The 27,094-nt window shown below is 59.0% G+C and overlaps 1 protein-coding gene across 2 annotated transcripts in view; it reads left to right on the top strand.

The window, feature by feature from the left end:
* The window catches only part of PIEZO1 (piezo type mechanosensitive ion channel component 1 (Er blood group)), a 63,434-nt gene that overhangs the window by 12,084 nt on the left and 24,256 nt on the right, over positions 1-27,094 (top strand). For both annotated transcript variants that reach the window (XM_053914494.2, XM_053914493.2), the window contains exons 2-5: positions 18,824-18,919; positions 25,203-25,325; positions 26,214-26,256; positions 26,386-26,524. In XM_053914494.2, coding sequence (XP_053770469.1) covers positions 18,824-18,919; positions 25,203-25,325; positions 26,214-26,256; positions 26,386-26,524 — 401 coding nt within the window. The remainder of the gene's footprint in view (positions 1-18,823; positions 18,920-25,202; positions 25,326-26,213; positions 26,257-26,385; positions 26,525-27,094) is intronic.

Raw genomic sequence — 27,094 nt, 5'->3', positions numbered from 1 at the left:
CCCAGCTCTCACCACAGATGAGAGGTGTCAGCCTGTGGAGGCAGAGGTGCTAGACTCGGGTCTCACCTGTGTTGGGGTGGTCATGCTGGCAGCCGGGAGGGGAGTCAAGTCTGCAGCCAGAACCTCCCAGGGCATCAGGTGTTTGGTCGTTGTCACTGCCTATGTCACTGCTGTGGGTCCTTGCTCTGTCCTGGCCTGCTCTGTGCACCGATGGGGAGTGGGGGCCCACTGGGGCGGCCTTAGGACCTCAGGTAACCAAGACTTCTGCCTCATCCTGGATGGGGAGAGGAAGAAACTCTTCTATACTCCTAGCTTCTTTCAGCTGGTCTAGTGATTAAATCAACATGAGACAGGTTAACAGGAGAAAATAGCCACATTGAATGAGATAGTATGTACAGGAACCCACATATTGAACCTGAGAGAGTCAGAGACCCCACATATATAACAGGTTCGGAGACGGAGGGAATGAGGTGCGTACGGCATTCTGAGCAAAGGATGAGGTCGGGCACTTTGGGGCTTCAGAGGGGAGGGAGGTCACTGCAGGGTGGTGAGAGCAGAGGGTCAGTTTGCAGATGAATGCCCTGCTGATAGATTGATTTAAAAAAAAATTACCTCTGATAATCTGTTTTGGGTAAGGCCCCTAATTTAAATTCTTGAGTAGTTAAGGGGGAACAGAAGTATCTGTTGTGCCTCTAGGGTCTCACTTGCCTTTAGCTCAAAATAATCCACACACCACAGAGGCACATCTTGGGGCGACTCCTTCTACAACCTGACAGTGGCCACTGGGGCACTCCAGGGCTTGGCCGTGCTGGGATTCAAGCCTGAGTATGTATGGTCTGTACGCCCAGGAGTGGCTGGGCAGGGAGAGTCTCAGAACCAGTGGTTGAAGAGGCCACATACCGTCCTCTGCCTGCTGGGTGGGGCGGGTGCCCATGGAGCAGAGACGGCGGGATGGAAAGCTTCCCGCCACCTTCTTGTCTCTCCCCTTCCAGCCTGACCAGGCTCCAGGTTCTCTCACTTCTGCTGGGTGCCCTGGGGCAAGTCACTCAGCATCTCTGGGCCTTTAAGGGTTCGCCTGTAAAAGTTAGACACAGCTGCCCGCCGTGCTGCAGGCAGGCCTTTTGGAGCAGAGCCTGTTCCACCAGGTACTCAACACCAGCAGCCACCCTTCCACCATGGGGTCTCTCCAAGGCCAAGTTGTTTTAATGTCCACTTGTAAGATTAGTGTCTGCTCTGCTTGGCCTCGTGGCCCTGGGCACAACCCACCAGGTGCTGTGGGTAGAAGAAATACCTTGTGAAGCTCACCTGTGTGAGAGGCGGGGCTAGTGCTGCCTCTCCCACACCCTCACTGCTTTTGCTGAAAATGTGATGACCAGCCTCTTAGTCACCCACCTCTCAGGACCAGCAGGGCTGCCTTCCACGTCATCACGGAGCCTGGCCAGGATACAGTTGCACACCACGCAGTGTGACCGAGCAGCTCTTCGTCAGAGCCCTTGGGCATGTCAGTGGCCTCACCAGTGAAGAATCTGAGGCACAGAGTTGTCCAGCAGTTTGGTGTCATCCTGCTGCCAAGGCAGGGGCTGGTGGGGTGACGGCACCCAACTTTAGGCCAGCTCAGGCAGGAACAGTGGAGTCTGCTGGGTCTTGCTGAGTCATGGGCTGCTGGCTGCTCCGACAGAACAGCGGTGAAGGCACTGAGTGGCCGACTTTGTGGGCTGCTGGCAGAAGGTCCTCCCCAGTTCAGGCAGGAAGGGAATGGTTCGGGCGAGCTCATCCCGGCCCGTGACCTGGAGCCCTGGTGCTGACGGCCACTTCTCCCATCTCTTTAGAGTGTTGGCAACAGGGGGGAGTGTCTTCTCATGCCCTCCTCAAGGAAGGAGACCTGGCTCCACACCCTGTGGAACATCACCGGCTTTGGCTGGGAAGCTCCAAGGCAAAGAACGAGGCCTCACAAGGCAGCTCCCTGTGCTCCCAAGACAGGGTTGGGCATTGGCTAATGGAAGGAACAAGACGGGGGTGCCCTGCACAAGCTCCAGAGCCCCCCGCCATCCTTGGGCCCCTGACTGAGTGCCTGAGGGCAAGCCCTGCTCTTGGCTTCCCGTCTTGTGGCCTCTTGGGGAAGCCACTGAATCAGCTGTATTATAGGGACGAAGGTCACATCTTGAAAAGGTTAAGCAAGTTCTAAGTTTCACAGCTGGAAAGGACAGGAGCCAGAAGTCAGCTCTGGGGCCCAGGCAGCCGGTCATAGGAGGGTGGCTGTGCAGTTGGATCAGGGCACAGAGGACCGGGGGACTACTCACTGGGAATGGGTGTCACACTTGTGGCCTGTCTGTGCCCACTCAGGGTCCACAGTACTTGCTCAGGCCAAGCCTGTGAGGATGGAATTGTCACGTTTGGCCAGCAGAGTGGGTGGGGAGGGAGCCCAGCCAGTGTGGCTGGTGCCAGTGAGCGTGCCTGCATGTAGGTGGGGGCTGTACCTGGCATTCAGATCCACCCCAGCTGAGAGGGACAACCTGGGGAGCAGTTGGAAGCGGGTGTCTGAGGCCTGCTGGGCACCGCTTGAGTGCAGGTGACACCAGGCCTCCCTGGCCCCCATCTTGGGCTCACCTGGCTCTCCTGTTCTCTGTCTTTCATGGGCTTCCTGCCATTGGCTGCAGCAGCTGGGGGAGGCACACAGGAGCCACAAGTCCTGGCCCTGGTTCGGGAGACCCTGGGAACACAGCGCAGGCCTGGGGCGGGGGGGGGGCTGCCCACTGCCATTCTCAGCCTCCCTCCTGGTGTTGACTGGAGCCTGCAAGTTTCCAAAGGCTCATCCCTGCCCCGCAGGAGAAGGGGTCTGGAAGGGTGTCTGTGGTCAGGGGCAGTGATGGGAAGGTGGGTGCGAGGCCCAACTTCAGTCCTAGGGCTCCGTGGCTTTGGATCGTGGCTGTTTCTGACTGTAGCCTTCAGCCTCCAGGATTGAGCACAGGCTCATCCCCAGGTCGGGGAGAGAAACTGCTCTTCATGTTAATAAAGAAAACAACACCGATACTGTAGCAATAAGAATCAATTCTAATACCGCCAACGTGCCCCCAGCTCTCTACAGGGCACCACTCTTTGTACCTTGGAGGTGGACGGGGTTAGCATTCCTACAATACAGATGAGGAAATTGGGGCTCAGAGAGGTCACACATCCCACAGAAGTGGGGCCAGGCCTCCAGCCAAGGCTATTCTGACTCCAAAGCCCTAGTCCTGTAGCCACTAGGCCACCAAGCTCAGAAGCATGTCCTCAAGACTTGTGGACTCTCTGCTGCTTTCTGACCTGCCATCGTGGGCAACAGTCCCAAAGGGACAGGGGCCTTTTGGGAGCAGGGTGCAGCTGAGATTGGGGTGTGTGGATGAGGGCCAGCCCGATCCTTGCTGCTGAGAAGGGGCCATTGATCTCTGGCCTCCCTGGGGTGGGGGCTCTTGGTGCCGGGTGGGGCTGGCAGGAACGGGCCGCTGGCTCTGACCCGCTGGACCATGGGAGCCTTCCCACCTCTTGGGTCCCGTTCATCATGGCCTCTTGGGACCCCTGAGGATGTCTGCTGCTTGCTTTGCTGTTAGGAATTAGATTAGTTTTCCATAAAAACAGGATGTGGTGGGTGAGATGGCTGTGTCGGTCTTTTCTGTCTCTCCTCTTTTTCCAGGAACTGAATGTATAGCTTTAGCTAGGACTGCCCTGTCCCCACCCGCTGCCTCCCTTAGGCTGCAGGGAATGCCACTCTCTGCTCTTAAGTGGCTGCTTAATCAGGTTCTCCTCTCATCTGGGGAGATCACTCCATCCCCAGGAGCCAGCGGGCCCATGGTGGTTTTGTCTGAGGGCCCAGGAGGCTGTGGGCGGAGGGGCTGCATGGCCCACCAGCAGCTCCAAAAGCACTGTGCTGGAGGAGGAGACTCCATGCTGGCCCTTTCTGGACATCTGCAATGCTGGACCGATCTTTGGGTGATAATGGCCTGTGGGAGCTAGCAGGCACCTTGGCCCCTCTCCCCAGGAGGACACCCCCAAGACAACCCAGAACTTAGAGGTTCATGAGTCCCCTTGGCAAGTCTCAGTCTGGAGGGTACATTGAGTTAAGGAGGTGGTGGAGAGCTAGGCAGGTGAGGGGCATGCCTGGCCCATGTACGCGGGGAGGGGGCCTGCGTGTGGGAGCTGTGTGGCCGCTTTAGGAAAGAGTCCAGTTGCCAGGAAGACATGGGCAAGTTTGGGAGTCTGGTGGGGGTGGAGAGTTGAGTGAGGGAGAGTGGGTTTTGTCCTGCCAGCGATGGGAGCTGTCGAATCCCCTGGCTTCCCTCTTTGCTCTGTGTCCTATGAGGGGGACTGCCCCACAGTTAAAGACCCAGCTCGGAGCGAGCTGGTCCAGCCTGGCTCTGTCACTCACTGGTTGTGTGGCCTTGGCTTGTGACCTGTGGGGACCTTCCTTCCCCAAGCACAGTCCCTCCTCACAAGCGGATAGCAGTGGGGCCTGCCTCCAACACGGCTCCTCCTGTGAGTGCAGCCGGCACCTTGCCTGGCTGAGAGTTGATGGCATTGTACTTTCAAGGTATGAGAGAGATGAGGCGTGGGGAGTGTGTTTTCCAGCAAAGCCAGCTTCCCCATCAGCCGCTTCTCAGCAGGCCCGGGCTTCATGCTTCTGGAAGTGGCAAAGCTGATTTAAGAGGGGAGAAAGCCCTGTGGCCTGCTTATGCAGAAGGACAGGGCTTGCCCTGCTTCCGCTCTCATCCTGAGCTGTCCAGGCCTCTGCCCCCCTCAGCAGGACTTCGCTGGGCAGCCGGCTGGGGCCTCTGTGTTCTACTCTCTCAAAAATTGGGAGTGACCAAGATGGGCCCGCAGGAACCCCGGCGAGGTTGGCACCTCCTTGGTGGCACGGCGCCTGGCTCAGGAAGGCCAGCACGCTTTGAGGCCCCAGAGAGGCCACAGATGCAGGCCGGAATGCCCCATAGAAATGAACCCGGATGGAATTCCAGAGATCAGAAGTGGCTCTGTTCTGGAAGGTCATCTCAAAATTCATGAGTATTCTTTTCTAGCGGAGGGGAGAGGAACTGTGAGGAGATGAGCAAAGGGAACTCCACCGTAGTCGGCGAAGTTTCATTTGGTAAAAGACACATTAGGTGGAGAATCTTGCAAGACAGACAGATGGTACCAGTAGGAGAGGGACTCAATGCTTATTTCTTTTTGTAATTCCCTGCATCTAAAAAAAACTTCTGAAAATGAGGAAAAGGAAAGTGAAAGTTATGTAGCTGGTCTGTGATCTTTCTTGCAGAAGGGAAACTGAGGCCCACTTCTGGCCTGATGGAGTCCAGGGTTCAAGCCGGGGAGGCCGCTGGCCATCTTGCCAGACCTGCGCTGGTCATGCCCTTGGATGCTCAGAGCAGCAAGGGCTGGGCTGCTGTTCCAAGGGCTGGTTTCCTGGGGGTGGGGCCAGGCTGCTTGTTATGAGCAGACTGTGTTGATTTTTCCCTTGGTCACTTCATGAGCTTGTTGAATTTCCAGAGAACATGTGGGGGCCCCCGGCACCCTGTCCACCCCCAGCCCTGAAGCCACACAGCTGTGCAAGAGCAGCATCTGAACTTCAGACACAGGTGGGCCAGGCTGGTGTTCACAGTGCAGAACCTCAAAATCAGCTGAATCAATCGGGGTTCTCCAGAGAAACAGAACCAAGAGGATACAGACAGATATGACATCTTAAGTAAGGTATAATACATACTTAATATTTATATGTGTGTATACACACCTATACCTGCACGAGACAGAGAGATTGATTGATTGATTGATTGATTTATAGTTTAAAGAGAGGGAGAGAAACATCAATGTGTGGTTGCCTCTCACGCTCCCCACTGGGGACCTGGCCCACAACCCAGGCATGTGCCCTGAGTGGGAATCAAACTAGTGACCCTTTGGTTTGTAGGCCGGCACTCAATCCACTGAGCCACAGCAGCCAAGGCAGATTTACTGTAAGGAACTGGCTCACACAGTTGGGGGGCTCGCAAGTCTGAAATATGCAGGGCAGCCCAGCAGGCTGGAAATCTAGGCGAGAGTTGATACTCTTGGGTCTAAATTCTGCAAGGCAGCCTCCTGGAGATTTCCTTTGTCTCCAGGGGGACTCAGTCTTTGTTTTTAAGGCTTTCATCCTGATTGTGGCCTACCCACCTTGTGCAGAGTCACCTGCTCTACTCAGAGTGGACAGATTGAAATGTTAATCCCAACTAAAACATACCTTCGCAGCAAACACAGACATGTTCAATGAAACGCGGCACCCAAATTGACATGTACAATGAACCGCCACACCTAAGCCATTCTGTTACAACGGCACCCAACCTGCTACTCTAAGAAAACACAAACTGTGAGCCAATCTACAGGTGACATCTCTGGCCACACCTCCAAGCTTTCAGGCAAGTCCTCTGACCCCATGCCCTCATCCAGAATGGAAATAGCATATCAGGTCCTCCAAGGGCACCCAGGTGTCACCTGTCAGCTGGTCCTCACACCTGCCTCTGCAAGGTGCCCTCTCAGTCACACATTTGTGGGGTGCCTCCTGGGGACCGGTGCTGTGCTGGGGTGGGCGTCTGCTGGGGAGTACAATGGTCAAAGGGCAAGTGTCCTGTTTGACCAAAGGGGAAACTGTGGCACCAGGCAGGCAGGCTGAGTCTCCTGCCGAAATATGCATGTGTGGTGAGAGCCCCTTCCTAACAGCCAGACAGAGACACCCTCCCCACCCAGCTTCTTCACCCCTGCAGGTCAGGGCTCTGAAGGGGCCTGCAGCCCTCCTCTCCTACTTGGCTAGGCTGCTCTTAGGAGCCAGTGACCCCGCCCCTACCTGCCAGCAGGAAGTGGTCAGGTGGCATTCCTCACTAGGCATTGTTAAGGGCCTTAGGGAACAGGGCCTGCCATACCAGACAGGCCAAGGGACTTGGGGTGCTGGGGGCCTGCTGAGTCACAGGGTGGGACTCTGAGTCAGCACCCCAATCTTGTGTCCTATTTCCTGAGCCGAGAAGGAGACTTGGGGCCAGCTCTGCCTGGGGTGGACTCCCTGTTTGGGCAGGTGGCCGCTAGAAGGGGTACGTAGCCCAGGAACTCTTTGGAAGCCCCCGCTGCTTCTGGGCCTGGCTTTTGTGGGCCATCCTCAAGGAGGACTCACGTCTACTCTGGAGAGAGGTGGGACTGGTGAGAAGGCAGCAGACAGAGAGCTGAAGGACACGTGCCCCTACCACATAACCAGACAGACGGTTTTTGTCCTTCTAGGGGAGGCCCAGGTCACACTGTCAGGTTGGACACCACCCATCAAAAGACAGGTTGTGGCAAATAGATTGCGATGAATAATTGGTTGCTTGTCCCTTTTGAGCTGGAAGAAATACGCACCCATGTCCTTCCAGCTCCTGAGGTCATCGTCCCTCCGTAGGTTCTCCATGTCTCCCTGGGGTGTCACAACGCAGATCGCAGGGCCTGCCCCCACAGGTCTGGGGGGCCTGAGAGTCTGCGTTACCACCAAATACCCAGGTGTACTAACGGTGTGGCCTGGGAGCCCACTTTGATAACCACAGCTCTGTGAAGTGGGTCACACCAAGTTTTGTCACAGTGAAGAACTTGTTGGGAAAGCGTCATGGCCTGCTGGCTGACGGGGACTGTGGGAGGGTCCAGTCTCCTGTGATGGAGACCCAGATACTACACATGGCCTGTGCCATGTGTCACAGCCTGTCCTGCCTCACTGCTTGCCCCCTGCGCTCTCTGAGTCCCCTGACAGCTTCCAGCTCATTTCCACCCCAGGGCCTTTGCACTGGATGTCCCTCTGTGGATTCTCTGGCTCAGGTCCCACCTGTTTGCATTACTGGGTTTCTGATCACACCTAACACACATGGGCTGGTCCATATGTGCTTGTTATCTGGGGCCCTGAGGTAGATTCAGATCCTAAGTCATAGCTTACACACTCCAACGTGGGAGCCAGCTTTCTGGACTGGCTATGGGCGCTCTCGTAGGAGCTCTGTGTCATGCTCTCTCACCCTCTGTCCTCTGTGAGGAGGAGCGAGGTGGCCACCCTGGCCCTGGGCCCCTGGTGGCTAGAGTAGGGTTGCTGTTGAGGGCTGGAGAGGCCCTGTCTGGTGGCCAGTGCTGGGGGCTCTGTCTGTGTGAGGGGACCCAGGTGGCCCAGGCTTGTGGTCTGGAGGAGGAGGGGTGCAGCCTGGCTGAGAGGCCTGTGTTCCCTCCCAGGAGAGTCCTCTGCGAAGTGTGGCCTCATCGTGCCCATCATTTCAGGTGCTGCCAGCGACACCGCCTCTGTAGAAATCCCTGTGCTGTGGAATGGGGCCACGTCTATAGGAACCTAGTCATATCATTTAGCCTGGAATTCAGGGGTAGGGGTGGGTGTGGGAGTGGCTTCAGGTCATGGAGCATCTTTGTTTACCTAGAGCCTAACGCCAATCCCTCTCTGTGCTAATCAGCGGGTCCCAGAGGCCCGACCCCTTGTGGGGTCAGGCAGATAGTGTGAGGGGACTGTTCAGACTTCCTCCTCCGCACATTCCAGGAACCAGGTTTTACAGTGAACGCATTCCTGAAGCCAGCTTGCCTCTCCCCGCATATTCCCCCACCTCCAATATCCACCTGTTCTCCAGAGAGCCCCCCCACCAGCCCCTGAGGAGCACACGCCTACCTATCTCATTGGATCTTCATAGTCACCTGGGGTGGGGGGGGCAGAAATGCTGTTTCTACTTTCTACGTGAGAGAAGGAAGGTCACAGAGGAGAAGCAGGTACTTGCCTGGGGCCTGGGGCCAGCCCTGCTGTCAGCCAGCCTTGGGCCTTTCCCAGCCTTGGCCTCTGGCACAGAGGAGCCATTTGCATACCTCCACCCCCACCCCCACCGCCGGCAAGGCCCAACCTACCCCAAGGGCCTATGCCCTGCTGCAACGGCGCTGGAGGAGAGCACCAACTGTCCTGTCACTGTGTCTGTTTCTGGCTGCACCCCTCCCAGATGGGCACCCTTGTGGCAAGGCCACCTGTGGATACTCTGGCGAATGGTGCAAGAGGAGCCCCTTGCTGGCACAGAGTCCAGGGTCAGACTGGGCAGCTCTCACGGGGGTACAGTGAGGACCCTGTATGACCTAGTGAGAGTCACCATGCATGGGGGCTGCCCTGCGAGGTCTGGGGGTACAGTTCAGAAGGGAGCCCCTTTTCTTGAGGTTAGAGGGGGTCCTGCCTGTCCCTGGAGAGTCTTAGTGGCAGGGCTGTGGCAGGGCAGTGACTCGGAATCAGGCCGAGGCCCTGAACAGGAATGACCCACTTGGAGAGGTGGAGGCATCAGCTTCCCACCTCCCTCATGTGGCAGGAGGGCTCCCTGTGCTGGTAGCTGGCCTTGGGGTCCCCATTATGTAGGCTGACTGAGTTACACTGTCAGTGGCCCCCCATGCAGGCCCCAGCTGTGGCCTGTTCAGAACCACAGCCCACGCAGAGGCAGGGCCACCACACATCAGCACCCCCTCCCCCACCAGTGCCCCATCTGTAAACTACTCCCTTCCTGGGTGCCCTCCCTCCCACCTGTTTACCCGTGTCAGCTGCAGAGATGTCTAGGCAGATGAGAGCCTGGCCCCTGCCTGCCCTGAGAGGCAGTGGTGGTGGGAGGGGGTCGTCTCTGCAGGGAGGTCCCTCCCTGTGGAATTTGGGCCCCACCCCTGCTGTGGAATCCAGCTGTGTCAGAGTGGCCATTGCTGACCCTTCAGGGGAACCGGGCACATAAATATTGCTCTTCCCCCAGTGGGCTGTGGCTGTGGTCATCCCTGTTTTGGGGGAGGAATGCTGGCAGTGGGGAGGGTCCCAGGAGAGGAGGGTGGGTCTGGTATGAGGAGAATGTTTCACAGGCAGGGAAGAGGGGCTCTCGGCAGTGCTGTAGAGGAGGTCTGAGCAGCCTTGAAGGGTACAAAGGGCCCCTCCTTATTCCCCTGTGCAGAGGGCACCTGCCTGCCTGCCGTGGGGGAAGGGAGGTGACTCCACATGTGGACACCTGGCTTGGGAGGCTTGTGCCCCCGAGTAGCAGCCCCTGTCAGCACACGTCACCCAGCCTGCGCCCCCTCAGGTGAGGCAGTGCTGGTTGAGAACTGGGGCTCAGGTGTTCAAGTCCCCCCCACTCCAGCTGCCACACTTCTGTGAGCCATCTCCTCCCAGCCTCAGCCTTCTCCTCTGTGAAATGGGCACAGCAGTATCGGCTTGAGCTCGTGTGGGAGTCTCCCAGGGGATGCCTGCGGAGTTGTGGCTGCTGGACTGTTGGAACCCCTAAGACTTGGTTTAGTCTCCCTGCCCACTTTTTGGGCTATCGCAGGCACAGCGCCTAACCTCTGGGCCTCTCGGCACCTGTGCTGCAAAGTGTTGGCCTTGTACTGTACTAGGCTTCTGGGCAGGTGGCCATCCCCTCCTATCACCCATGCTGTCCCTTTTTCCCTCACCTGTCACCTATCAGCAACTTCCCCTGCCCCTGCCCCCCAAACAGGTGGTTCACCAGCAGCCAGGGACTGAGTGTGGCCACAGGTGCTTTCTCAGCCTGCGGGGACTGAGCGCGGGGGTGGGGGGGGAGGCTGTGGTGGGTACTATGGCTGCCTCATTTCTCTTGTGGCGTTCCTCTGTGCCCCCCCTAGGCCCTGGGCACACACCGTGGCTTCACAGAGCTAGAGCAGGCTTGGGGTGGGGGGCGGCCATCCTCCCCTTGTCCTGTATGGGCCAGGTGAGCCATAAAACCAAGTGCCCCAGACACCATACTACCATACTAATTAACCTGGACATGGTGCTAATTAAGCCAGAACCACAGCACCCAGGCTTTGTGGCCCAGCTCCAAGTAGATAAAACATGGTCCCTCAGCTGCTGAGGGCCCTTCCCTCTGCCCTGACTGCCCCGCCTCCCGCCACAGGGGCTCCTTCACCCTCATCCTCTGTTGGCTCCAGGCAGACCCCTTTTCTGCCTCGGACCGCAGTCTTCTTTCCTGTGAAATACGAGAGATTCCTGGGAAGGTTTTTGAGTTTTTAGAGCTCTGTAAACTGAAGCACCACGGAAACCATCCCTCTTCATGCCCACGTCTGTGCCGCACTCTGAAGAGGGGCGCGCCTTCGACACTGCCCTTGTTTCTCCCGACTCCCCTTGTCCCGTGGGGCTGGGCTGGGCAGGGAGGTAGGAATGCCACTCAGGGTCTCACCCCAGTGACTGTCCAGCCTGCTGTGGGAGTCAGGCCCCCGAGAACGCCAGTGTGTGGCCCATGCTGCAGTTGCCATGGGGACAGAGAGGGCAAGGACCCTCATGAACGTGGGCTTGGGCGGGCATGTGCTACAAAATGGGTAACAGAGGGTAAGGAGCAAGATTGGAAGGGCAACGGCTGAGGGGGTGGGCACAGAGGGTGGGTGGGAGGGTCTGGGCGGGCCAGGCCCCCTTGGCTCCCCTGCTCACCCTCCACAGTCTGTGTGCTCTTGAAGAGTCCCTGCAAGCCCAGAGTTCTGAGACACCAGGCCCCCTGCCCATGCTGACCCTGACCATCCTTCTTGTCCCAAAGGGTGAGGGACACCTGATTGCCCACGGGGCCCTAGGCCGATCTTACCCACTTTCTTCTTCCAGAAAGATGGGATTGCTCTAAGTCCTGGGTCGCCTTTTGGTCTGGGCCCAGTTTTTGTACCCTGCCTAGGGGCATGGCAGGTATGACTGCCTGGGTGCTGTGAGGGCCACTGTGGGAGTATAAGGCCCAGCTGCCTGGGCAGCTCCAGTGGAGGGCAGGGGACAGCCAGCCACTGCCCAGTGCACCCTCTGCCACATCTGTCTTCCCTCTCCCTCTTCTCCTTGCCCTGCCTGCCTGTTGACAGAAGCTAGCCGGGAAGTGTTTATGGGTCTCTCCTCCCAGCCAAATAAGGCAGAGGAGCACTCAGAAGATGCAGCAGGCTTGGGGAGGGGCTGGGACCAGGACCTTCACCCCCAGCAGCTGCTCTGGCCTGACCGCTGTCGTCTGGGGACCCCAGGCCTCCCATCCCTGGGCCCTGCTTGGCCTCCAAAGAGCCTTGCCTGGTTGGTGACAGAAGGTAGGCCTGCAAGGTGCCTGCCTGGTCAGGAGACCCCGGGTCCATTCCTGCTGCTGCCACAGCCCCCTGGAGCCACAGAGGGCTCTTGTCTTTCCCAGCCTCTGGCCCCTTCTGAGAAAGGAGAGCCTGGGCTGTGCAACCCCATCCCCTTTTGTGGTATATTTTCCAGTCCTCTCCTGCCCCTACCCGCTCCATCCACTTGGTAATGACGCCAGTAACGCATGAGAATGTTCTCCTTGTAAAAACGGAAACCTCACAGGTAGGGCCAAGGACCCTGCTGCACAGGTGAACACTGACATCAGCTTGGTGCTGATCTTTCTGGGCCTTTTTGTTTTTAATCCTCACCCAAGGATATGTTTATTGATTTTTAGAGAGGAAGGGAGTGGCGGGGGTTAGGGGGAGACAGAGGGAGAGAGGGAGAGACACATTGATTGGTTGCCTCCCAAAAGCGCCCTGACCGGGGCGGGGCGGGGCGGGGAGGGGAGCGGGGGGTGTGTAGAACCTGCAGCCTTTTAGTATACGGGACAACGCTCCAACCAGCTGAGCCACCGGCCAGAGCTCTGGGCCTTTCTAGTCCACATGCACTAGTACTGTTTGCGTTTCCGTTTCAGTCTTACACAGGGAGAATAGTAGTTGCACAGATGAGTGTCGGTGGCTCACAGCGTCTGGCAGTGCCTCAGCAACTGGCCTGCATTGGTTCTCCCGACTGCGACTGCGTGCCAGGTGCTCTCAGCTGCAGCCCCTGAGAGGCGAAGGCTATGATCCCTCCCACTTAAAAGCTGAGGGAAGAGGCACAGAGAGGCCCCGCCTCCTGTAGAGCTGGGCAGAACCACCAGATCAGACTCCAGCCCTGTTTCACAGATGAGGAAACTGTGGCCCAGAGGAAGGCTGTGATGTGTTCTGGTCCCTGGCATGGGCTATGTGCCACTAAGTCCCCTCCTTACAAAACCTCCTCCTGACTACTTAACCCTTAGCCATCAGCCCTTCTCTCTTTGACCCAGAGGGCCAGCCCAGGCCCTTGGGGCCTCACCCCCACAGGAGCACAGTGGGAAGCAGAGGAAGTGGCCGTGTGATAGGCAGCAGCCCTTGGATCCTCCCTCTGCCCCCCTCGACTCCCTTTCCTCCCTGTGCCATGGCCCTGCTGCCTGTAGGAGAGCCTGGTTGTCCCCCTAGCCAGGGGGGAGGGTGGGCAGCTGTGCCCTGGTCCTGGTGTCCTATGTTGGGCCTGCTGACCACGTCCCCTGCTCACCAGCTGCCCCCTGCTAGTCCTGGACCAAGCCTCCTTACCTGTCTGTGGGCTGGTTTGGCAGCCACTGCACCCTGGCCTGGGGATAACCCTTGTCCCAGGCCTTCTGCACTTGGGCTGCCTAGATCCACGCCATCTCCAGGGGAGTGTCAGCCCCAGTCCCTGGGTCTCCCTCAGTTTCCTCACTTGCAAAGTAAAAGTAACAGCGCCCCCGACAGGTGTGTGGGGACAGTGACCGTGATGGCCATGGTGCATGTGTCTGCCCCTCGTCCAGGCCTCGCCACCGTACCGTGGAACACTGGCAGCTCTGGCCATCTCTTCCAGGGCCATTGCCCCCCCCCCCCCCCGCCGTGGGCTGCAGGACTGTGGTGTCGTGCTCAGGCTACTGAGTCTGTGTCCCGGAGCCTCCCTGCAAATGGCACTAAAAATGCCCCCCTCGGAGCATTGCCGTGAAGACCCCGTGAGCAGCCCGGGTGAGGTGGCTGCCCATCCCTGCCAGAGCCCCTATGCTCTGTGGGTCCCCCACTTTACAGATGCGGAAACTGAGGTTCAGAGCAGGCAGCCTGGCTTGAGCTCGGGTAGGACTGGGCAGGGGAGATCCAAGTGGATTCCAGGGCCTGGCAGTCTTTTCCCCTGAGGCATAGGCCAGATTTGGGGGGACTGTCCCAGGAGCTGCTTGTGGCCTGGGGGTCTCGGATGTCGATATTCCCCTGGCAGGCCCCTTTCTCCCTTCGGGCAGTGGCTGTGGTTGTCCAGCCCTCTGTGTGGAATGTCCTTCCTGGCTGAGTTGTCCTGGATATTTGTGACTTTCCCTAGTCCTGTCCCCTCCCCCTCTCTACCTGGCACCATCTGAGACCAAGGGGCCGTCTGTCCCCTCTCCAGGCCTCAGTTTCCTCATCTACAAGACAAGGATTTGCCTGTTGGGCAAGGGTCTGGGAGGGGTTGAGCTTGTGCTGGTGGGGGTAAAGGGGCCCTTTCCTGCCCGGCATGGCTTCCTCTCTCCTCCCACCTCTATCCTATTGTTTCTGGCTCAGGAAAAGGCATATTTCCCCCATGAGGTCACCATCCTGGCCGCTGGCAGCTCCTGAAGGGGGAGATGGGAGGTGTCTGGGCAGGGCAGACCCTGTCCCCCCTTCTCTGATGTCTGTGGTCCCCACCCTCTCCCCAGCTGAGTTCTTCTTTCTCTGTTGGAGCCTAGGGCTGACAGAAACTTCCTCCAGCCTCCCCTGAGTCTGAACTTGACGTCAAGGTAGAAAGCAATGCCACCTCCCCCGGGCAGCCTTCTCTGATGTCCTAGGCCTCCTTGGCATGCACAGCCACACTGAAGCCAGGTTCATGGCCCTTAGACCAGTGACCTCAGTGGACAGACACAGAGTGTTGTGAAAGCCCTGGATGTGGAGCCGAGGCCTGGCCATACCACCCACCACTGAGGCCCTCCCTCTAAGAGCCTCTGTTTCCTCATCTGAACAATAGGGAAGTTTGAGAGTTGGCCAAGTTTCTGCTATTGAGGCCAGTTTGCCTCTGCTCCTGTGCTGGCCTGAGGTCACTCTTACTCTGCTGGCTGGCCTCTCACCCTGTCCCCAGGCCCTGATGATGGGGGAGGGTGACGGGATGGGAACGTAAGCCAGCGCCTGCTCTTCACCTGCTCTGCGGGGCCAGGGGCCAGCAGCCCAGCTTTCGCAGCTCACGTCCCACAGACCAGTGTCTGGGGCTGTCCGGGAGCCACTTGCCTGCCCAGTGCCAGCTTCCTGGCAGGGCTCATGGCAGAAGATGGAGCCAGGGAGGCAAGCCAGCCAGGGCTGGCCTCTCTCACAGCCTGTCTTGGGCAGACCTGACATGCTCTGGTGTGGCAGCAGGGCTTGGGCAGCCTGCGCTGCAAGACACCCCGGGCCCGTCGGAGGGCCGGAGCCCCGGTTTCCTCATCTGTGTGGGTGGAGACGCTCACCTGTCAGAGCAGCACCGCCTTTGCCAGACTGGGTGGCGCACTCCTAGAGCTTTGACGGTGACTTCCGAGGGTGAATGAATGAAAGAATGAATGACTGCGGGGACATTGTTACCCACACCAAGGCAAGCCCAACGTTAGGCCCACGAGGGTTTGGGGGTGGGGCCAGCAGCCCGAGCACCCTGCATCGGGCTGCGGGGGCTGCTGGGCCCATGAGCAGTCTGTTCCACAGTGCTTTCCACACACTGCCCTCTGACCCTGCTCTCTGGGACTCGGCATCTCCTGTTTCTCACTTTTGGCAGGCATTGCTTCTCGGAGATTCTTTTCCTCCTGCTCGGCCTGGGAGTGGGGAGGAGAGGAGGCCTGCTCGTGGCTGCGCTGCCAGCAGAGACCGGGTTTGGGCCAGCCCCTGCCCCTCAGGCTCTGGCTTCTGAAATCCGTCACTGATTTGTTTAATTGTGGTGAAATACCCATAATGTAAAATGTATCATCTTAACCATTTTTAAGTGTACGGTTCAGTGGCATTAAGTATGTTCTCAGCACTGTGCCACTATCAGCACACCAACCCGCAGTGCTCCATCATCGCCCTAAACTGAAACTGCATCTGTCACACACCAACTCTGCACCCCGCCCCTCCCCGGGCTCTCTTACACAGCCAGGCCGGGGAGACTGCAGGAGACACTTAGAGGTGAGGACCTGTCCCTCCTCCTCAGGAGCTGTGCCTCTGCCTCCACTTGACACTAGGTGCCCTGTCACCAGCTTTGACTGTCACCCTTGGTACCTGTATACTTGCTCGGTGTCTGGTGTCCCTGGCAGATCTGAACATGAGTGCGGTAGGGCAGGGACCTGCAGAATAGGTCCTCAGGGAAAAGTTACTCTGATGGACAGGTGGGCAGGTAGAGGAAAGATTGGATAGATGGGTGGGTGGATGGCTGGAGGGTTGGTGGGCGGATAGGTAGGTGGCTAGATAGATACCCCCTGGCTGGAGAAGCTCTCACCAGGCTGGCACAGACCTCCCTGGGGACAGGGCTGGGGCTGGCACTGCGGTGGGGGCAGGCAGAGCCCGGGGCCTGAAGAGTGCAGCGCTGGGAACAAAGAGGGACTTTAGAAGCCTCTTCAATAAGTGCATTTCCCTGCTGCCTCTGGGGCCAGAGTAGATTGATTTTTTTTTAATGAAAATGTATAATTATTGAAAAACTTTAGATTTAGAGTTGAGCTGATTGCTAGAGCTAGTGTGAATAATGGAAAGAGGAGGCATCTTAACTTTAGGGACAGCTCCCCAGGGAGCAGGGCATGTGGCAGTGTCCAAAAAGGAAGGCAGGTCGCTGGAGCTTGGGACCACAGCGCTGACTGTGTGGTTCGTCTGGGTCCCCATGTTTCTGGAGTGATAGCAGGGGCTTAGTGAAGGGGTCAGTGGGAAGGAACTAAAGCCCAGAAGGGCACCTCACTCAGCCCTGCGATGGGCACTTCACACATGTGGCCCAGTTGGCCTCCCCTGATGACCCTTTGGGCAGGGGGTTCTCACACCACCACACAGAGGCAGACAAAGGCCTGAAGAGCGAGCCGACCACAGGGCAGCTAGGCTGGGGGTGAGGGCTAGCTAGCCTCACTGTGCGGGCAGCAGCTCTGTTGAGAGAGGGCTGGCTCCTCTTGCCGCTATCTCCTCTCACTTCCTGTGAGATGCCTGAGCTCCTAGTTTGGGCGAGACTCGGTCCAGGGGGCTCTGGTGAAGGTGGGGGTCAAGGAGGGAGGGGTGTGAGCCAGGCTGTACTCCCTCTAAAAGATGTCCTGGGGTCCCGAATCCGGCAAGGATTGGGGGCAGGCAGAGGTGTGCCATTGCCAGCAACCAGGGGCCTGGACATGGGGTTGCATGTTGGCAGGCGGGCAGCTGGGATTTCAATGGTCTGAGGTCTTCGAGGAGTTCCTCCTTTGTCCCCGCCTGTAGGGTGGGGCGGCTACAGCCTTGTCCTAACTGCAGGGGCCCCAAGAGCCAAGCTTTCTAGTGCAGGAGGGGAAACCTTCATCGCCAGCTTGTGCTGCCACAGGTGGCAGCAAATGGTGCCACCTCTGCAGCAGCACTGCCCTCGGCCTGGTTCTGATGCTCTTGTCTCCAGAAGCCCCTGGGACGGTCCCTGTGATCGGGGCAGCTGGAGGCCATGGGGCAGGCAGGGCCTGGTTCACACCCCCAGGGAGCCCCCCGACCCCCGTGCTTGGAACATGTGGGTGTGGTGCAGGCTTCCAGGCCTCTCCCTAGAAGCCTGTTATTCTGGTCCATTCGGTCCCTGGGGGAGATGACCTGGCCCCAGCTTATTTTTAGCACACTGCACCTGGCCCTGTCACCTCCCCTGGTGGGAAGGAGAGGGGTCAGGTTCCCCTGCTCAGTCATAGGCATCTGGGCTGTCAAGGAGGACAAGGAGGACACAGATTCGTGGAGGGTACCGGCACCTGCCAAGTTCTGTGCTGTCCTTCTGTTCTGGGGAGCGGGGCAGGGCCTGCTCGCTGTAGGTGGCAGTGGGGGAGCGGAGTGGGCCGAGGGGCCTGCAGCCCTGGAGGCCTCCCCACGGGTGCCCATGTCTGCGGGCCCCCGTGGGCAGTGTGCAACGCCTCTCAGGCACCCCGGGAAAGGCTGAGTGGGCCCCATTTCCTGTGATGAGACCTGCTTAGAACTTGCAGCATCTCCCCCTTATCTCCTGATAACTCTCAATTCCTGGGAGGCAAAGGAGGTTCCCCCGGCCACCTGCTGCACTTTGTCAAGATAGCGTCAGACAGGGTGAGACTCAGCAAGGTGCCCGCGGGGTGGAAAGGCAGGAACAAGCTGATGGTACAGAAACAGAGGTAGGAGATGGCCAAACGCTCTGCGCTGGGCAGTTCACTCCTGCGACATGTCCTACGCTGGGGAAGGCACAGCCACCGAGACCGGTCAAGCAGTGGGGGCAGGGCCGCTGCAGAGGTGGCTCCTTGCCTCTGGGGAGGGTAGGGGGTGGTCCTCAGGCTGTACACATGTGAAGGCTCAGAGAGCTGGACCCCAAAATTCAATTGTGCTGTATGTTAATTAAAAATATAAAAAAATTAAAAGGAGAAAAAGCCAGTTAGGAAGATCAGTCACCACCTCCGTGTCTGCCCACAGGAGGACGGACCAGGCTCTGAGGCGTGTGCCTGAGACACGCTGACATGATGAGAGCTGCACGTTTCTGTAGGGGACAGCCCCTAACACGTAACGTTGGTGAGCAGACTGTGAGGAGGACCGAGTGACAGAGTGCGAGCACTGAGTGATGGGGCGTGTCACGCTGTCTGGAGACATAGTGTGACGTGGACATGTCCTGAGTAACAGGTGGCATGTCGCACGTTGTCTGGACACAGTGTGACAGCATGTGAGTACCAAGTGACAGGTGACATACCACGCACTGAACGGGGCGGCCTGTATGTACAGGGCAGTGGACAACCTTGCAGGGGTGACGAGCACAGCATGAAGAGGGACAGTGTTGTGGGGTGATGCCAAGGGCTTTGTCCGGGGGATGGTGTGGGGCGTGGGGCTGGCTGTCCCCTAGGAGCAGCACGCTAACCACCGTCTTCCCCTACAGCCTGCCTGCTCCGCTCCAACTCGCTCTCGCTGGTCTACCTGCTGTTCCTGCTGCTGCTGCCCTGGTTCCGGGGCCCCTCCCAGCACAGCGTCCAAGGTGAGCGCCCAGCAGTGGCTGTGCCCGGAGGGAGGAGGCTCAGGGCTCAGAGATCTTTGTCTGTCCATGTGCACCCAGCCCAGGCATCTGCGGGAGGGAGCTGTTGAGTACTCCTCTGAAACCCTGGACAGCAAAGGACTTCCTCTGTGGTTTAACAGTCATGGGTAAAGGCTGAATGGTCCCAAGTCTCATTTTCATCATAGACCCCTGCTAACTTCAGAATCTCTTTTCTGACTATGTGTTACAGGGACATGCTGAAGGTAATGGGGTGGGGGCACTGGGTGAATTCCCCCAACCCTAAAGTGCCCCCCTCCCATAGGGAGGCTCAGGCCCAGAGCTGGGGGCTGGCCAGTCTTCCTACCAGCTCTTTCTCCCACCCCCTACCATCCATGCATCCCCTCTGCCCCAGGAGGCTGCAGCCAACCCTTCAGTCCAGCCACTACACTGGCTCTCCCTGCCCAGTCACAGTCAGCTCCCTCTGTGTTCGCTGGGCACTCTGTAGGGCCTCAGCTGACCTCCAGCCGTCTCGTAGTTCGGGAGCCTCGCACACCTGGTGAAGAGCTCTAGGCCCTGCGCTGCTGGAGCATGGGCACTGTCTCAGTCCTCTGCGCCCACCACACAGACAGATGCGGGAAAGCCTGTCAGGGAGCTGTACCCACTGGAGGGCAGCGGAGCCCACAGCATGGACCTGCCCAGAGGGGCGGTGACAGGCAGGCTCTTGCTCCATCTCAGGATCCAGGTCAGAGGGGGACAGGGTAAGTGTGGGAGCCCCGCTCAGCACACCCCCATGGCAGGGCCCCCACGCATGGGATGCCAAGTTGCAGCCGGGTTACAGGGGACAGGCGGCAGGCGGCAGGAGGAGCCCTACCCCTTCATTCGGGGGCTCCTGCCCCCACTCTGGACACTTCAGTGTCCATTTTGTCCCATCTTTTCAGTCAGGGCATGTGCTCTGGGGCCCATCCCTGAAGGTTGTTGCCCAGTATCCCTGGGTGGAAGGACTCTTAGGTTTCAGAGGGTGAAGAGAGGCACCCAGGATTAAGAGGGGATCTCAGGGAAGCAGGTCGTCTGCAGCATGAGTCCCACTGCCTGTCAGATGCGCCCTCAGAGGCGCTGGCTGCAGCAGACTGGCTGTTTGGGGACTCTGGGGCCTCTGAGTCCTGTGGCTGCTGAAACCGTCTCCATACTGAGGGGGTGGGGTCCAACACGGCCTCAGGGCTAAAACCAGGGGCCATGGGGCTGGCTCCTCCTGAGACTCCGGGGAGAACCTGCTTCCTCCTCTCTTCTGGTTTCTTGGCCCTCACCTCCTCTCTCTGGCATCCAGGCCAGCGATGGTTGCTCAGGTGTCACCCTATCACCCTGACTCTGACCCTCCTGCCCCTCTCCCCCCTTTAGAACCCTGTGAGTACATTGAGCTCACCCAGGGACCCAAGATCAGTCTGTTTTAAGGTTAGCTGGTTGGCAATCTGATTCCCCTTCACTGTGTAAGGAAACTTATTCACGGATCCAGGAGTTGGGGTGTGAATGCCCCAGGGGGAAGCATTCTGCTTCCCAGATCGGGACAGGTCACCCCCTTTCTTGCCTGTCACACTGGCTCTAACTGCCCCATCTGGCTGTCTCCTTGCTCAGGGTGTTTGCAGAGGGCACTGGTCTTAGAACACAGGGTTAGTTCAGGTGCAGAACGGGAGGAGGCCCCAGCACAGGCACAGTGCTGGGTGCTGCTGGGGACAAGCCAGACCCCTCCCAGGCTGCCTCAGCTGTCCACCCCAGGCTCCCAGCTCAGGCCAGCTGGCCCCCTTTCCCCCCACCCCCCACCCTGGGGAGGGTCTGCTGGGCAGAGTCTGCCATCCATGTCATCCTCTTCTCTCTGTGGAGCCAGTTCTGTTTGTTCCCAGGCTCTCGGCTAAAAGCAGCTTGTCCCGTAAATATTTCAGCAAATATTTCACGCCCTTTACATGATTGGAAACACTCTCTGGTCGGCAGTGGAGGGAGCTCGGGCTCCTGCCAGAGCCAAGGCCGGAGGGGTCTGAAGTGGGGAGGGTTAGGACACAGTGGGAGAGGCACTGGGAAGACTTCCCTCTTGGCCTCTGTCTGTCCATCTGCCAGCCCATGGGTCATGAGTTGTACAGTGCGGGACCTTGGCACTGGCACCTGGATGAAGGTCTGATGGGCGCTCACCCCTGGCCCCATTCCCACATGGGCGTCAGCCTGACCCAAGGGGATCCTGAGGTGGAGCTCCCTGTGCAGGAAGGGGAGGACTCCAGAGGTGTCCTCCTCAATGTTTCCTCAGGGAAGTTCCAATTCCTTCATTGGTCACTAGGGGCCACTAGGCAGGGGCTGGTTGGTGGGCGTGGGCTGCATGCGCATGGAGATCAGTGCAGGGCAGAGGCTTCAGGGAGACCACTGGGTCAGCTCCCAGCAACCAGATTAACATTTAGGGACACAAGGAGGCCTATTCCTGCCTTAGAACAAAACCCACCACAGGCTGCCCTGCCCTGTGGGCACCTGGGGTTTGCCTTAACTCAGGTACTTCTGTGAAGGGCCTGGCAGGCAGGGCCCTGTCCGGTCCATGCATCAGAGCAGCGAACCTGAGCACCGCTAACCTCTTAGCACCGATCTCTTGCCTGTGAGCAGACGATGCCCCCTGCCCAGGTCTCAGCAGACCAGGTGGTACACCCCCCACAGGGCCTCATGGCTCAGACTTTGGTTTGCCCCCTGCCCTCCCCTCTCTGGGCCCTCCTGAGTGAGATGCAACCTTGGACAACTGGAGGACACCCCTTCTTCCCGTGGCTTCTCAGAGCACTTCCTGGAGCACCCCTGTGCCATCCCAGGGGACCCTCACACATACCCCACCTGTCCTGCTTGGCCTTTGCCTGGATTGTGTGTGGGGGGAGGGCCCTCATCACAGCCCAGGAGCTTAGCCCTGGGGTTGGCACATCTGCAAGGGGCGTGGGCTGCCCCAGAAGAGGGCAGTGTGAGCAGGGCCTTCGTGGACAAGTGGGAGGCTGGGGGTCTGTGAACTGGGGCTGGGGGTGCACAGCGGGAGTCAAGGCCCTGCTGAGAACGGGGACGCTCTGGAGCCTTTGCGAACTGAGCAGCCACTGTCAGGCCACTTTGAAGGGCTCAGACCCAGGGCTCCCGCTCTAGGTCAGACAGATGCTCTTTTGCAAACCCCCTCTCTGGGAGGAGCCCTCATTCCTGTGCTTTTGGGACCCTCGGTCTTCCAGCCCCTCTTCCTGTTTCTCTGGAGTTTCCCTCCTGGGCATGAAGCCCCTACATGGGAGCCCCAGCACCTCCAGGATGGGCAGTTTCCATGCCATGTACAGAGGGCACCTGCCTGTGTGGGCCTTGCATGGCAAGTGAGTGCCACTAAGGCCCCCAGGGGAGAGGGCAGGCAGCACCTTCCAGCAACTGTAACAGATGGGCCAGTGCCCTCCTCCCGACTCCCCTCAGCTCCCCCCTCTGCCCACTATGGTAGCCATTCGTTCTTCCAGTAGGTAGTCAGCACCGAACCTCAGAGTCCCTGTAGGGACCTGTTTCCAGTACCTCTAATGGGGGCCCCAGCTGCACACCTTTTGCCTCCTGAGCAGACGCAGGAATCTCAACTGCCAGGCACCCTGCTCACCCAGCCCAGAGCCATTCTCTCTGGGCTGGCCCGTCCCTGCTGCCGGCTACCCAGGTGTGAATTCCCAGGCCCAGGGGACTGGCCGCTCTCCGCTCAGTTGGGCTTGGGCAGGCGGGAGAGCCTCCCACCTTTGATAAGTGATGTGTTGAGTGCCAGGCAGGACCTCCCCCTGCCCCCCCTCTTCCTGGAGGTGAGGCCAGCATTAGAGGTGGAGGAGCTGACCAAGTGAGGGAGCAGGGGCTCAGCAGGGCCTGGAGGTGGAGGAATTCGAGATGCCACCAGGCTCCCAAGGAGGCATCAGGAGCTTAGGGCTGGGGGCAGGGGTTAGAAATGGACATTTTGGGTGCTGGCAAGTAGCTGCAGGTCCACAGCCAACCCCCAAGAAGAGGGCCAGGTTGGAGCACCTGCCTCAGCCTCCGTCTGTCCCCACAGATCAGTGGTGCCTCTTGGACCCTCTCTGCCTCTACCAGCTGGGAAGGAGGATAAAGCTGCAGAGCCAGGGCCCTGGCCCTTTGGCTGGGTGCTGGCACAGGGTCCAGGATATGGCAGCCAACTGAGAAATGAACCGGGAAGGGGAGGGGGAGGCAGTGGGAAGTGCTGGTATCTGACATGCCTGCAGATGGATGCCCAGGGTGCCGGACAGGAAGGCTGTCAGGAGTGAGCTGTAGGCCTCGGGCTTCCCTCTCTGACCCATGGGTCTCGGCGTATACGAGGAGCCCATCAGTCTTTACGGCGCCGTCAAGAGCAGCCTCAGGTCTTTGTGTCTTGGGTCTGTGGAATAGGACAGGGGTAGCCCTGGGCAGGTGCCCCTCCCACCACATCACCCACTGTGACTTCCCAGATCTGCAGGAGAGGAGCCGTGTAGGCGAGCCAGACAGAGGGGAGGCTGAACAGTGGTGTGGGGTGGGGGTAGAGGGGAAGCTTTGCCTTTGAACCCTGTGGCTCCTGTGGGCTTCCAGTAGGGAGGTGGAGCAGGCTGGCCCCTGGCAGGTTCTTTCCCCCAGGAACCCTGCACAATGCCCCACTGGCAGCCCAGCTCTAACCTCCTATGGGGAGGCCTGCAGCATCTCCCTCCTCTTGGCCTGGTGCTCTGAGCACAGGGGCCAACCAGGGACCAGGGCCAGACTCTCCCATTCATTTTCCATTTCTCCTTCTTGCCAGCGGGCTGTTTCTTCCACCAGCTCCACCCTGCTCTCCCTCTTGCTCACCCCGCTCACCCCTACCCACTGCAAGTCAGAGGCTGTGCTCAAAGAGTCAGAATGTCAGGGCTAGGAGGGGCATGGAAATGACTGAAGCACAGGGTCCTGCCAGGTGCCTCCTTGGGCTGCCTGAAGGAGTCCCTTGCCCTCTCTGAGCCCGGCTTCCCTTGGTGAAATCAGGTGAGACAGCAGTTGAATGCTGAAGGATTTGGGCCTTTATCGTGGGTGCTCACATGTCCCTCCCGAAGTGTCACCTGCTAGGCCAGCCCTGGGGGAGGAAGATGGGCCAGTTCTGAGTCTATTCAACAAATAGTGATTGTGCTGAAAGATAGTGAACAAAACAGACATGGGCCCTGAGCCTGCCAGTCTCTGGGCAGGAGAAAGCTGGTGTGATGGTGACCCCAACTGTCCCCATGCTCCAGGAAGTCAAAAGAGGGTCCAGCTGCTCTGGGCGTTGTCATTAGCAAATCAGCCTGCCACCAGGGGTGAGGACCTGGGGGCTTCTGCCGAAAGGCTGGGGACTGGAGGAAGAAGCTGCCGCAGCTGGTTCCTAAGCCCGGGACTCAGAGCTCAGAGTGAGACAGTAAGAACCACGTGGGCGTCTCTGGCCCTGGCCTCGCACAGAGCACAGAGCGGGTGCTGCCCACCTACTCACAGGGCAGAGGCGACTCCAGTCCTTCCTGAGCTCTGCTTCCTAGGGAGCAGGGTGCAGCCCTGGCCGTGAATGCCACATCCCACCAAGTGCAAGGAGCAGAGAGGGCGCTTGTTCAGGACTGCCCCCACCTGTGCTCATGGGCCGTGACCCCAGCTCGGCTCTCAGCCCCCGACCCCCACCAACAGAGCGGGTGCTGGTACACTGGCCACCGTCACTCGTTCTGCACACACGGGAAGCGTTTAGCTCCATGACGTCCCTCAGGAAGGTGAGGCTCTCCCACTGTTTTTGAAGAGCCAGGGTCCCCGTCCTGTCCCCCTTCCCCGCCCAGCCCTGGTGAATGTTTTCAGTCCACACTATGAAGTGAAGCAGCGCTCTGCGGCCAAGGCAGAGCAGGGTGACTCGGATGCTCGCTGGACACATGAACAAACCTGAAGGTGTCTCCCCAAGTGTGGGGGGCCTTTCCTTTCTGTGCTGGCTTCTGCCCCCAACTGTTCTGCTCCCCTTGTCCCCCCTCCCCAGGCAGCAGGTGGGCTGATGTGCTGTGCTCTGCTGAGTCCCTGCTTTGTGACTGTGTTCATGTCCCCTCAGCTCTCTGTCTGTAAACCAGGACTCACGATAGTGCCCACCCATGGGGTTGCCATGAGCGGTCAGTGGGAGGGAGCAGAGCACTTCATGAGACCAGCTGCTGGCAGCCCCTGGGGACCCCACGTACATGCTCAGTGTGTGTCCAGGGCCGGTCGGTGGGGCCTGGCTCAGGGCTGGTGACCAGGGCTGTGTGCTGGCCTCACCCCTTCCCTCTGCCCATAGGTCACACTGGCCGCCTCCTCCGAGCCTTGCTGGCCTTCAGCCTCCTCTTCCTGGCAGCCCACCTCACCTTCCAGATATGCCTGCACACCGTGCCTGGCCTGGACCAGCTTCTGGGGTCAAACTGTGAGTTACTAAGTGGTGGGGAAGAGGTGCCTAGGGGCAGCAGGCCCGGGGGAGAGCTAGCAGCTAGCTGGAGGAGAAAGGCGAGAGAGCCACTGCAGCCTTGTAAGAACCCCAGGTCTCCTCAGGGAGGTTGGCTACTCTGTCCCATCCAGGCTTTGCCTAATAAGGGCCACCCAAGTGCCTGTCTATGATTTACGTCCAGCTGAGATGGCTTGAGTAAAGTGTTGCCCCAGTAAGGCTGCCCATGGGGCTGGACCGAGCACCAATACAGCGCTCATCCCAGAGCCTGGAGTCCGACTCCGGGGCAGCCCTGGCCTTCTCAGGCCCCTGTCCCTCCATCGGCATCTTCCTCCTGTGCCTGCTGGGGTTTAGAGACTCATCCCCACCACCCTTCACCCTTTCACTCCCAGCTGGTCCCTCCAGCTGGCACTCAGCCCTCAGGCTCCCTCGACGTCAGCGCCCCAGTCTGCACACTCAGCTGTGCAGGCAGGGTGCCACATCTGTCTTCCCATTTCATTCTGCAGTTCAGAAACTGGAGGGAAGTCAGGGGCCTCGAAGGTGTGCTCGTCCTGGTGGCTCTGGGACCAGGCTTCCCGACTCCAGCCCCTGAGGAGCAGCCAGCTTCTGCAGACGGGTCTGAGTGCCTGGCCCAGCCTCCCAGCCACTTAGGCCCTGCCAGACAGAACTGAAGGGCCTTTGATCCACTTGGCTTTCCTGGCTGGGCCTCAGTTTCCCTATCAGTAAATACAGTGTTTTTAAGCATCCCTGAGACCAGCCATGGGTGTTCTAGAGAGCAGGCATTCTGTGAATCTGGGGCTGCAAGGGCCTCCTGGTGATAGGAGAGGTTGCCCACCTGCCTGACCTGTTCCCGTGTATCTTTCTCCGCAGGCAGCCACTGGGAGAACCTATCCCGACACATAGGGGTCACGAGGTGAGAAACACCCCCCCCCCCCCCCCCCGCTCCCCTCTGGGATTTCCCAGGCCCAAGGGGATGGTCCACACCCTCCCTGCTGGTACCTGCCCTCCTGGGCTGACCAATGGACTCTCCTGCCCTTCACAGGCTGGACCTGAAGGACATCCCCAATGCTGTGCGTCTGGTGGCCCCCGACCTGGGCATCCTGGTGGTCTCTGCTGTGTGCCTTGGCCTCTGCGCACGCCTCACCCGGGAAGCCCAGAGGAGCCAGCGCTCCCAGGAGCAGGTGGGCTGCGGTGGGCAGGGTGCACTTGTGTGGGGGAGGGGCTTTCTAGAGCTGAAACCCAGACAGCTGAGGATTACTTTTCTTTTTTCACTTTTATAACAAATGTGGACTTTTACTTGTAAAAAGTCAGTATGTGCTAATTGTGAAAAGACAGGGTACCAGAGGGGAGAGAAGATGCCTGTCCCGAGGGAGCGGAGTACTAGCAATGTGGTGTGATTCTGGCAGGGCTCCCTTGAGGGGGCACATTCGGGGAACCCAGGCGGTGTCTGTGCCCTTAGAGACCATCCTCGAGGAGATTCTTGGTGGCCACAGGGCAGTGGGGAGGCAGCAGCGCTGAAGGATGGTCTGTGCCAACCATCCAGGAGCCTAGGGACTGACAGACAGGTAGACTGACGGACACAGGGAGGGATGTCTGAGAAGCCACTCCCACGACGGCATCAGTGGGCTTGTGGGCAAGGTGGGGGCTGTATAGGTTCAGACCAGCAAAGCCCTAAATCAGACACTGTCCTTGGAGGGTGCTGCCCTGGGTGAGGGGGTCTTCACTGGGTAGGGTGTGAGTGTGGGGCCCTT

The sequence above is a fragment of the Desmodus rotundus genome, chromosome 12 (genome assembly GCF_022682495.2).
Source record: "Desmodus rotundus isolate HL8 chromosome 12, HLdesRot8A.1, whole genome shotgun sequence".
Taxonomy (NCBI): domain Eukaryota; kingdom Metazoa; phylum Chordata; class Mammalia; order Chiroptera; family Phyllostomidae; genus Desmodus; species Desmodus rotundus.
Note: the sequence above shows the minus strand (reverse complement) of the source record. Positions and strands in the feature narration are given on the sequence as shown.